Raw genomic sequence first — 12965 nt, forward strand, 5'->3', positions numbered from 1 at the left:
TCGGCGTTCAATTGAGGTCGCCCTTTTGAAGATCGCTTTTATTTATGTGCGCTTTTATTCGCCGCGCCCAATTGAGGGTCGCCTTTATGTGCGCGCCCTTATTGACGGATACCATTTAATCAGGGTCACCTCACTTCAGTTGGCGAACTCTGTGAAAGGAGCCATGATGTTCTTATAACAGTCACTGTAATAATAATAATAATACATTTTATTTATATAAAGGAGCCTTTCTAAGCACTCCAAACAAACAAATACAAAACACATTATAAACAGAGCTAAAAGTACCAGAAATTGTAAGAAGTTAAAACCAAACAAAGCCACTGTAATCATAGAGAAAAAGCCATTTTGAACAGATGGGATGTAAGTTTACATTTGAAAGTTGAGAATGATTCAATATTTCTAAGCTCAGTAGGTAATGAGTTCCAGAGCTTGGGAACAGAACGGCTGAATGCTCCACTCCCCATGGTGGTTAGACGGGCGAGAGGGACGGTCAGATGGATGGAGGAAGAGGATCTAAGATTTCTAGGAGGGAATGGCAACATGAAGATGGTTGGACAGGTATGGAAGGGCGAGATTATGAATGCCGTTAAATGTTAACAGCAGAATTTTAAAATCTATTTGAAACTTAATCGGGAGCCAATGAAGCTGCTGCAAGACCGGAGTAATATGGTGAACAGAGTAATGAAGCGGGCAGCAGAATTCTGGAAAAGCTGAAGCTTATGGAGAGATTTATTAGAGAGACCAAAGAGGAGTCCAGATGAGAAGTCACAAGACTGTGAACAAGAATGGCAGTGGTATGGGGGGTGAGGGAGGAGTGGATGCGATTAATATTAGGTAGGTGGAAGTAAGCAGACCGGTGATGTTATTAATGTGAGATTGGAAAGATAGAGAACTATCAAGGAAGACACCCAGACTCTTGACCTGTGGTGAAGGGGAAACAAAGGAGTTATCAATATCAAGTGAAAGATTATCAGCTTTGGATAATGTTGACTTTGTACCAATGAGGAGAACCTCAGTTTTGTCACGATTTAATTTAAGAAAATTTGAAGAAAGCAAGGATTTAATTTCTGCTATGCAGTCAATAAGCGAAGATGGTGGAAAAGAAGAGGTGGGTTTCCTAGCAAGGTAGAGCTGGGTGTCATCAGCATAACAGTGGAAATTTATGTTCTATTTACGAAAGATATTGCCAAGGGGAATGAGGTAAATAATAAAACCACAGTTCTCTTTGCTCAGACGCTTCATCTGCTCAAATGCTTGCTGACAGCAACCAACAGCCATACCACCTGCACTTCTGAACAGAGAATCCACCAGTAGCTACGCATGTTCGGGCCCAACCAGTACTTGGATGGGAGACCATCTAGGAAAAGCTGCTGGAAAAGGTGTTAGTGAGGCCATCATGGAAGGGATTTGTGTGGATCCCAATGCCCCAGTGCAGTGAGGGAGACTCTGTCCTGAATAATGGTGCCATCCCTTGGATGCGGTCCCGATTCTCTGTGGTCATAAAATATCCCCAGACCTCCCTTGAACAGAGTACAGTGTTTCCCAATGGCTACATTTCCCACCCCAGCCTGGCCATTCTGACTCCTAATCATCCCCTGTGCCTTATTATCTCCCTCACTCCTTCACCACTAAATAACTAGTCAGTGGTGAGCATCCTGGCACAACAATGGCTGCTGTCACATCACTCAGGTGGGTGACTGAAGCGGCTCCTCACTGTCTATGTTATTAAAGCACTATGTAAGTGTACTTTCTGAGGCCTCCAAACTGCCCATCAATGTAAATCCTGAGCTGAGCAGTAGACCCGATTGTCTTGTTGTACGAGAACTGCACTTTCTGATTGAATTCTGAAAGATTATTTACTAACCAGAACAAAGAAAATAAGGCAGCAACAACATGGAAGTGCAAAAATAAATGCTAGTGCTTCGCTGCTCGACTTGATGGCGCCTCACTAGTCTGTGTCTTCTGTTGTTTCATCAAGCATCCAGTCCTGCAGTAAAATTAAGACAGAAGCCAAACTGGAACTCAGTTTTGTTTGTGTGTACTATTAAAGTGTACAAATGGATACAATCTGATGTTTTTGGACATTTGACAATACATGACAATAATCAGTGTTAAAATAATTTATAATCTCATATCACAATGAAATACATGTGTGTGAGTCAACTGCCTTTTCCTGGCACTCAGCTGTCCAGCAGATTTAGAGCTCCATTTTCATTTACCCAGCCATCCTTCTTCTAAATCCACTCAATCAGAGCAGACATTTGGGGAACTGGGACCTATCCCAGGAAGCATCAGGTGCTGGCTAGGACCAATCATTGGATGGGGTGCCATTTTCAGTTAATTTATTGCCATATCATTCGGCTCATCAGCATTCTTTCTGACAGAATTATTCAACATGATGATATGTTGTTCTGAACTCACATACATGATCCCATCAGTGATGAATGGGTTCAGAAAAGGTGTGTTCTATTTATTCTAAATCCACAATGTCTATTAAATGTACTATAACTGAGCTCCATTTATCCCTATATTTGCCACTGAGGACACATACAAATAAGAGTGATCGATCAACCTTTAAAAAAAAAATAAAAAATCTGGACACAATCAAAAAAGGCAGAATTTTTTCATTGACACATCAGATTTCAAAACACCATGCAAGAATAACACATTGTATGTACATTTCCTTTCTTGGCTATCCACCTTAATAGAAGGATAAGTGTCTGTTTGTCTGTGTGTCCATCCAGTTGCTATAAAAATTTTAGTAATAAAATGCATTGCATCTGCCATTCCAACAAATGGTGCATCACTAACATTAACTCATACATTAAGTATATCTTAACATGTTAATTTCTAAAATAGGTAGGTTAAAAAAAAAATAAAAACATGTAAGTAAGTAAATAAAATGCTTTATTCATTAGTCATAACATTGATGTACAATGAAACAAAACAACTCATTTTTAAATCACAACATCATTACTATGAACACGAAGAGAAGGCAAATAAGACCTTGGCTCAACAAATCCACAAGCAGGAAGTTCGCAATGCAATATCAGTAATAACAAACACAGACGGAGATCAAATCATTGACCATAAAAATATAATGCACACATTTAGAGACTAATATAAGTCTTTATATTCTACTCAGTTTAAAGAATATAAGACACAATCTAATGTGTTTTTTTGATACATTACGGTTGCCACAGCTATATAATCTCAGCGCAGAGGAATTGGATAAACCTCTGACACTGTCAGAATTACTAGATGCTATAAACTCACTTCACAGAGGTAAAGTACCATGTCCTAATGGCTACCCTGCTGAATTTTATAAAAAATTTTCAATTAAGCTAACTCCCCTTCTATTAGCAACATTTACAGAAGCCAGAGACAATAAAATTCTACCTCAAACTTTTCACCAAGCATTAATTGTCATTGTTCCTATGTGCCTCATACAGACCAATCTCACTTCTGAATATTGATGTCGGGATAACTCTCCAAAGTTCTAGCTAGATGGATCGAGAAAGTGCTCCCTTCAGTTATGTCACAAGACCAAACTGGATTTATTAAAAGGTAGACACTTCGCTTCTAATCTTCAATGCCTATTTAATGTAATATATTCACCCATAAAGTCTAACACTCCAGAGATCTTACTATCTTTGGATGCAGAAAAAGCATTTGATATGGTTGAATTGGACTACCTATTCACGACATTGCATAAATTTGGATTTGGCCTGAACATATGTGCATGGATCAAACTACTGTATACCAATCCAAAAGTTTCAGTTTGTATTAACAATATTGTTTCAGACTACTTCAAACTAGAACACGGTACTAGACAAGGATTCCCCCTATCACTACTGTTATGTGCCATAGCCATTGAGCCACTGGCTGTTCACTTTTGAATTGCTTCGGAGGTAAAAGGGATTTTCAGAGAAGGACTTGAACAGAAAAATATCACTATATGTGGATGATATGGTACTGTACACTGTATATCAGACCGATAAAATACTGTGCCTGCAGTCCTAACAACACTAGCAGAATTTCAAAAGATATCTGGACTCAAAATTAATTTGAATAAAAGTGTGCACTTTCCAGTGAACTCTAGCACACAATATTAGATTGGACACCCTCCCTTTTATCATCACAGATCAGTTTAAATACCTAGGGGTAAACATCACAAGTAAACATAAAGCTCTTTTTCAACAAAATGTTGCTGTCTGCATGGAACAACTTGAAAGACGTGCATAGATGGTCTACCCTTCATCTTACTTTAGCAGGGAGAATTTACACTGCCAAGATGGATATCCTCCCTAAGCTTCTGCTGCTATTTCTTGCTTGCGCCACCACCATCTACTCAAAGCACCGTGATGTTCCAACAGTGATGGATTAAAAGCCAGAAGTCTTCATGACCATCATCATCAAGTCCTTTCGTGAGAACCCTAAATACAAAGAGGACTATTTCATTTTTGTTAGGTAGAATGCCCAGAGGGGACTGGGCGGTCTCGTGGCCTGGAACCCCTGCAGATTTTTTTTTTTTTCTCCAGCCGTCTGGAGTTTTTTTTTTTTTTGTTTTTTCTGTCCCCCCTGGCCATGGGACCTTACTCTTTTTCTATGTTAATTAATGTTATCTTATTTTAAATTTCTTATTTTGCCTTTTATTTTTCTTTTCTTCATTATGTAAAGCACTTTGAGCTACTTTTTTGTATGAAAATGTGCTATATAAATAAATGTTGTTGTTTCAAAATACCCCCATTTACATTAACAAATACTTTTTTAAGAAGTGAGATTCAATCATAACTTCATTCATTTGGAATTCGAAACCTCCATGCATCCAAAGGGCAACCCTACAAAGGCCTAAGGCAGAAGGTGGCATGGCACTACTTAACCTTCGTTTTTAGTAATAAATTACTTATGAATAATTGTGCATAATCAGTAGATTTAGAAGTGCGTGCACGTCACTCCATATCTATCCTTATGCCTGATACACATACAACTGACTGGCAAACTCGGCTGTACCACCTGACGAGAGTCTAGTTGGTAGAGGGATGAGAGTGACATCAAGGTCAAGTGACCAGCCTCTCACCACACCAGCTCCTGCCTCACCCCTCCTTCCCATCCCTTCTTCATTCATTCTTCTTAAGAGTCTTACAGTGGGACAATCGTGTCATGTCATAGATCAGGACCAATGGTGTTCCACCTACGGTTCTTTTGGAAACACCTCTATAAAGAGCCAAAAATATGGATGTACCGCAAAATCTGAGACAATCAGTCACTGGATATATACACACAACCTAACTGGGCTGGGGGCATAACTCCATCACGAAAGGCTTGGACCAATGGTCCTGATACAAAGGACTGGGGCAAAGGTCCCCCCGGACACTCCACAGATGAGATCACACAGTCTCCCCAGTACATGGAAAAGCGTTCACGTCAAGGAGGCAGCCAACTTAAATTTCACAATGGCTTTTTATCTCCTAGAGACCAAGACACAATTCGTTCTCACTGGGAATTTCCCAAAACACAATAAATATAAGATGAATAAAGGTCAATAATCTCCGATGAACTAGAAGGCTTACCAGCTTTGCTTACACGTAAGACGACTAATTAGCCGAGACATACACAGAAAACACAATCCATAAAAGAAGCCACAGCAGAGCTCCGCTACAAGTGTAAATCTAGCAGCTCTGAGCCAAAAAAACACATTCACTCCCGCACAAAGAATGCCAGCCATCTGTTTTCCTCTCTCTCGCTTTTTTTTTTGGTTTCTTTTTCATAGAAATGATTTCCTCGACAGCATTAGGTTGTAATCGACTGAGTGACGATGATGAACTTACCCCTCTGATCTGGGGGAGCCCACTGACCAGCTGGACCACACGGCTGATTTCTTGCTCTATGCGCTCTGCCCAGTGTTGCATTCTGAAAAAGAATCAAAAAGAACAATTAAAACACACATTATTACTTCAGAAAATAAACGTATAACTCATTGTGCAAAAGCAGACGTCTCGTCTTTTGCTTTGTCATTTCTGAATTTATACAAAAATAGGTCCGTTTATTTTTTTCCTTTTAAAGAAAGTAAAAAAATCAAACATTCAAAGTTTTCGCAAACTGATATTCTATATAGCATACAACGTGTGAAGTTGGGCCCAGAGGCCTCCATGCTGTATCACCCCGATGTCCTACAGTGTCCTGCAGTCTTACTGATTGCCGCCCAATCAAGTCTAATCTCAGCATTTTACAGTTCACAGTAGAAGTCTGATCCTGTCACAATCCCATAATCCTGTCTCCAGTAGCCCGATCCTGTTATTGTACTGTAGATCTTCATATCTTGCTGCTTCGTAGTCACATCTCATTGTCCTTGGGCTTTATAACTAGGAGTCTAATTGTGTCTCATTTGAGGATCATGCTGATATAACGGTCAGAGCCTGATCCTGTCATCTCTCAATATCATGCAGCTTTATCAGGCTGAAGGAGGACCCCGTCACATCTCGGCATCCTATTTACTTCTAAAAGCCCTCCAACAGCACATGACAAGTCCACCGATTTTCAGTAGAAGACCTCATTTACACAATCTTAGCAAGTTGTTGGCAGTTGCAGCACTCTGTCCTGATACAAGTAGTTTAACATTCTCATTGACTCAAACCAGACAGTATGTGACCCACCCTGACATTGTCTTAAGCCGTTGCGGCGGGCTGTGTGTGTGTGTGTGTGTGTGTGTGTGTGTGTGTGTGTGAGAGAGAGGTGACAACCAATTAGCACTCGGACAATGAGGCTTGTGGCATAAAGAAAATTGGTGTTTTGGACCACACAAACAGAAGATAGGCTTGTCTGTCTGATATCTCATGAGGGTTGAGCCACGGCTGAAAGGAGGAAGGAAAAACGGGTCAGAGATTGAGGCTGTTATGATCAGGGGTTTTTCTGATTCTTTTGTGAGTTTTCCCGAATAAGTGTTCACAAATCATGCATTCCATAAAACATGAGAAAGACAAAAGAAAAAGAGTTGGGGCAACACCGTGACCCTGTATATTATTAAGGATAATTAATGAAGGCTTTTCAGCAAAAGAATATCCCTTGGGACTTGAGTCTTAGACTAGACTGGCAAAGATGGCAACAGTTCCTGTTAAATGCAGGCCAGGAAGGAAGAGGCGGGACCTGGGAGACAGACACCGGAAGTGACATCAGAGGTGGTTGGACTGTCAATCATCTGGTCAGTGGAGGGAGGAAAACAAGAGGGATTAGTATACACTGCCATCTTGTGGATCAGCATTGAATTACCACCACCAGAGCCTTTAAGCTGTCCCCAAGGCACACATGCCCAAGGATTTCTAAATTTAACATTTTGGTTTCATGACAAATTAAAGAAGTATGTACCATTATGCTGAGACACCATCTTTGTTTTGTTAAGGGCGCCATCATTTCAGACCAAAGGCATTGGGTATTTCCTAGGCGATCATTTCCAAAATTCACCGGACTGTGGCACAAGGGTTATATCATTAAAGTGAGACTGACAGATAACTCCTGTTTGGCATGTTTATCGAATTCTTGATCGTTGTCTTCTTAGTTAAAGCCAACTGTTTCTTTTCTAGGACTTCAGAGTTTTGGTTAGTGATTTGATTTTGTAAACAGATTGGCTTGACTTTCAGCATTGACCTTGGCTTGTTCCTGATTACATTCACCTCCAGGTCTTTATTATTCAAAAACGATGCTCTCTCACCCCAAGTCAGTATAGCGACTGAACTCACTATACCTGGAAAGCCTTTGTACAGCATCACCATGGTCAGACAGCACATTGTTGGCATGCTTCATTCCCAGACTTCCCTGGACTGTTACATCTTTAAAGTATTACTTAGGACATTTCTGAACCAATACCGGAAAGTCATCATGGAAGTGTGGATCTGACATCCTACAGTGATGAAATCTGCAAATGCAGTCATTAAGTCGGACATCCCCTCCGACTAGAATTCATGTAATGAGAGTCTCATGTTCTGACTGGGCAGATCTAAATAACTATAGGCCAGACAGGTTAACATGCATCTCAGGTAAATTAATGGAAGAAATTATCAAGGAAAAGATGGAGCAACACATGGAGATTTCATGAGCAATAAACCTGGGCTCAGATTAGGGAGAGTGAGCTTTACTAACATGATGGAATTCCATGAGGAAGGATTTGATCAAAGTGGAGCATGTGATATTACTTATCTGGACTTTCAGAAAAAAGGTGCCACGTGAGAGGGTGGGCTTCAAACCAAAAGAAGTGGGAGTTCAGGGTGATGTGTGTAGATGGGTGCAAAACTGTCTCAGACACAGGAAGAAGAGGGTGATGGTGCGATGAACCTCATCAGAATTGGCTGATGTTAAGAGTGGTGTCCCACAGGGGTCAATGCAAGGGCTGCGGCTATTTTTAATATATATGATTTGGATAGGAATATAAGTAAAAGCTGGTTAAGTTTTCAGATGATACCAAGATAGGTGTATTGGCAGATAATTTGGAATCCATTAAATCATTACAGAAGGACTTGGACAGCATACAGGCTTGGGAAGATTTGTGGTAGATGAAATTTAATGTCAATAAATGTAAAGAATTGCACATAGGAAGTAAACATGTTAGGTTTGACTACACAATGGGAGGTCTGAAAATCAAGAGTACACCTTATGAGAAGGACTTAGGAGTCGTAATGGACTTTGTGCTATCAACTGCCAGACAGTGTTCAGGAGCCACTAAGAAGGCAAACATAATGTTAGGATATATAGCACGATATGTGGAGTACAAGTCACAAGAGGTTCTGCTCAAGCTTTATAACACACTGGTGAGGCCTCATCTGGAGTCCTGTGTGCAGTTTTGGTCTCCATGCTACAAAAAGGACATAGCAGCACTAGAAAAGGTCCAGAGAAGAGCGACTAGGCTGATTTCAGGGCTACAGGGGATGAATTATGCGGAAATATTAAAAGAGCTGAGCCTTTACAGTTTTAGCAAAAGGAGGTTAGGAGGAGACATGATTGAAGTGTTTAAAATTATGAAGGGAATTAGTCCAGTGGATCGAAACTTTTATTTTAAAATGACTTCATCAGGAAGACGGGGACACAGTTAGAAATGTGTTAAGGTTACATCTGGCACAAACGTTAGGCACATGGAATAAACTACCAAGTAGACAGTATGACTTTAAGGACCTTCAAAACTCAACTAGTTGTTACTACAGATAATCGAGTTTAGAGTTTCTTAAACTATGGGTTCTGGGCAATGAGTTACTGTAAATGGGCTGCGGATGGGTCACAGTGAGTTGCCATGGGTTAATTAAGCAACTGACTCTACTCGGATGATCATCCTCGATTACCTTCTCGACAACAGTCCACGATTCTCCAAGGGGTCTCCTTCCTCTCTGACAATTGTCTAGGCATTCAAAAGCGAATGGGTCTCAAAGACACTAAAAAGGTCAAGATTGGTTCACCACCAAAAAAAGTAAATGACACCCTGATCTAGGTGAATAGGATAGACGAGCTTTGTTTGGCCTGTTCTCATTAAAGTTTTGTTTAATGTTCTCATGTTCTCTAATCAGTTTTTGCCCTAAGAGTCTATTCGTTTGTTGTCCAGTTCTTCCCCAAAACCTGATCTTATCAAATCCTTTACCGATTTGAACATGGCCTGCCAGATCATAGGATTCTACCGTGGAGGTCTGATCCGATGTGGTCTACACAACCTACAAATGTACGCTTCAGGGGTCTGACCGATTCCAGCCATAGCTCACGACGCTGCAGTTTTAACATTGGTTTATCAGTGTCCTGTCGTTTCACGTCATCTTGTCTCATGCTCAGATCCCATCATATCAACATATTACAGTTTTACTTCATCGATGTCTGATCTTGCTATACATTACTATCCCGTAACTTCACCTTTAGGGTCTCCACCCGCTTTTTCCGTGCCTTCTGCAGTTTTACTTCTAAGAGTCTGATTACGTCATATCCACACAACCTGGAGAGCGGTAGGAGTGGAAAGGCCACAGTGACGGGGAGGAAGTCGACTCAGACACAAACCGCTTGTAACTTTACCTCTTCTGACTCTGGCTTTGTGAAATATTGATATCCTGCAGCTTTGCCTCAGTAAGATCTGATTCTCTCCTTTCTTAACGCCCTCCAGCTCTACGTCAAGGGTTCTGATCACTTCCCAGTTCGATATCTTGGAGTGTTAACACTAGGAGGCCGACCATGTCGCATCTCATTCTCCTGTAGTCTATCCTCTATCACTCTTGGACTCAGATTCTTTAAGATCCCACACTATTTCATACCTTTTCACTTCTCCAGTTCATTTTGTGATTTCAGGTCAGGTTTGAATGATTCACTTTCAGACTTTTCAGAGAAGACTCGTGTCCGTAAGCACTCTGCCTGTTTTGACGCTGCCTCATAATCCCCATGGCCAACTGCAAATGAAAGTCTTAATTGTCAGCCAAATGTCTTACTTAAAATTAAACACTGAATGGAGCCAAAAGAGGCAGCATAGACCAGCATTGCTATTGAAATGCCAACAAGGGGTTTCTTTTTTATCCTTTCGAGAGTCAAGTGATTCACAATTACAGGAGGATGCAGCACAACCCAGCTGGGAAGCCCAGCATCCCAGTTTGGATTTTCAGCACCGCCTCCACACAATATGGAAGAAAGGACCCAAAAAAAAAAATAGAAGAAGAAGAGCAAATAATGTGCGATTTTTCAGGATAGCCGTGAAACAAGCAAGCAGGCAAAGCTGTGAGATGGTACTTGCAGCACCCATGCACGCTTCATGCCAACCCAATGGAAACGGTTTGTTAAATCCAGATTGGCATTTGAGGAATCCCTCACGTCGATGGCCATTTAGCCCTGGGAGGATTTCATGGTGTGCAGGTTAGAATAAAGGTAACTGACGTCAGAGATGTCTAATCTCGGCATCCTACCTGTTCCCGGTCATTAACCTTCAAGCAGATTTCTTTAATGTGACCTAATTAGCACTCCACCTGCACTGTGGTGCTGCTCTTAGTCACGGCGTTCCTAAATGTTTGCTTTTGTGTGGGTGGCTAAAACGACCTTTGGGTAGCGCGCCAACCTTTCAAAGCCTTCAGCGCTCTCCTTAGCAATAGAAACCCATGGAGATCTGGACTAACTGACCACACAGTGGCCATGAGTCCTTCCAAATGCACTCCCCCCACAGTCACATCACCACCCACTTACCTCATCCCGACCCTAAGTGTTTTGTGAAACTTTCACTGTGCTCCGTTTTTCACTCCAGCCGTTCCCCCATTTTGAAAAGCTGTTTATCCCACCCACAATGTTTATTTCAGCAGCACGTCAGTAACCAACAGGGCAGAATGCCAGTCCAGTACAGGGCACGTTTTAGAGTAAACAGAGAAAGCCCAAGAAGACACTCAGATGGAAGGAAATCTCCTGGTGCTAAGAAGTTACAGCACTAACTGCCCGCTGCCTTTTTATGGCCTGCCAAGCACACTTTGCCACATTTGCTGGGCTCGCTGCTGCAGATTATTAAATACATTTTTATTATTGTTACAGTGACCAACTTTCAGAACTGAACAGAAAAGCCACCCTCAGGAGCCATAACTGGATTTCTTTTTAAACGGCACCATCACTGGGCTGAAAATAAAATGGTGCCCTAAGGTACTGCCAGCTTATTCTACATTTGTGTGCCAGTCACAAATATTAGAGACAGAAGCTGAGAGAATAGACATTGGCTAAGTAGGAGGTCAATCACTGAGGTGTGAAAAAGTGCAGCGAAAAGCCGATCGGCAGAGGCGGAACACGAGACAAGCTGGTGGCTCACCCGGGAGTCTTCCTGTCTTATGTCTAAGGCTGCCAGGTTTTGCCAGCACAATACGCAAAATGGAGACATTCTGAAAAGAATGCATTCAGAGGATGTTAAAGCAAAGGTAAATAAGTCAAAAACTTGTAGAAATGGAACTGGGTAGGTTCAGGTTCAGGAGCAGAGGGCACATGAGTGGGCATTTGTAGCTGAAAGACTGATGCTGTGCCCTCCGACTCATCCCTCCAGGATAGACTACAGACCCTGTGGATCGGGGCAAGAAGTTGGTCTTCCAACTTAACATTTTTTTGTGGAAAATGTAAGCAGTACGATGGAGGAGACGAGAAAGTAGAGACATCACATGGAGCGAGACCATCAGGTCCTCAATAAAAGGGAGTGTGGCATACATGGAGGAGCCAAGAGGACAGATAACTATTTATGGAGGAAAGTGAATTCAGACAGTAGCAGAAAACGTCCACTTGGGAGATACAGTGAGCCCTGCCCACCAGGTAACTGCGTAGCCCCAAGGAGAGGAACGCCAGTGAAGAGCAGGCCTGCCAGTCTGGCAGATTAGGCACTGAGTGAAAGGTTTGCTAATCTAATTAGAAGCAGGAGCATCTCTTCAGACACGGCAGCAAATCGCAAATCCATGATGGCGTCGGTTGTCTGCACTCCTTATAGAATGTTGTTCTGCTAATATGCTGTTGTGGGATCTCCAGATGTAGAAAAACTTGAGGCATGTGGCTTAGAGAAGCGCCATGAACTGTCTGGAGAAAGGCTGCAAGACGTCAAACATAAAGAAGGGGGCACAGGGCAGCCATCATAACTGTCTTTGAACCACCATACACTTATCCTTGTAAACGGTATAACAGTTAACAAGAGCAAAATGAGATGCAAAAGGAAGCAAGGACCCCCCATTCTCTTACAGGCAGCCTGGTGCCCGCCATCACGCACTAATTAATTGCTCCATCTCTTTCTCTCCATATCTGTCACTCCACTTCTGTTTCTTGTTCTTGTTGCTGGCTTTCTCTGAAGCAAGCAGTCAGCAAGTCTGAGTGCCTGCAGAGATGCCAGGGCAGCCGGACTCGCGGCAGAAAGGCCAGCAGCGTTGTGATGGCAGCTTGCAAGCTCAGGCAATGCTGTAGTTTTGTCTGATTAGCTCAGTCGTTGAGAGGCAGTTACGAAGCACCGGGGC

The 12965-nt window shown here is 42.0% G+C and overlaps 1 protein-coding gene across 1 annotated transcript in view; it reads right to left on the bottom strand.

The window, feature by feature from the left end:
- The window catches only part of cacna2d2a (calcium channel, voltage-dependent, alpha 2/delta subunit 2a), a 667325-nt gene that overhangs the window by 589317 nt on the left and 65043 nt on the right, over positions 1 to 12965 (bottom strand). The window contains exon 2 of the mRNA XM_028824557.2: positions 5832 to 5913. Within this exon, the coding sequence (XP_028680390.1) occupies positions 5832 to 5913 (82 nt within the window). The remainder of the gene's footprint in view (positions 1 to 5831; positions 5914 to 12965) is intronic.

The sequence above is a fragment of the Erpetoichthys calabaricus genome, chromosome 18 (genome assembly GCF_900747795.2).
Source record: "Erpetoichthys calabaricus chromosome 18, fErpCal1.3, whole genome shotgun sequence".
NCBI lineage: Eukaryota > Metazoa > Chordata > Cladistia > Polypteriformes > Polypteridae > Erpetoichthys > Erpetoichthys calabaricus.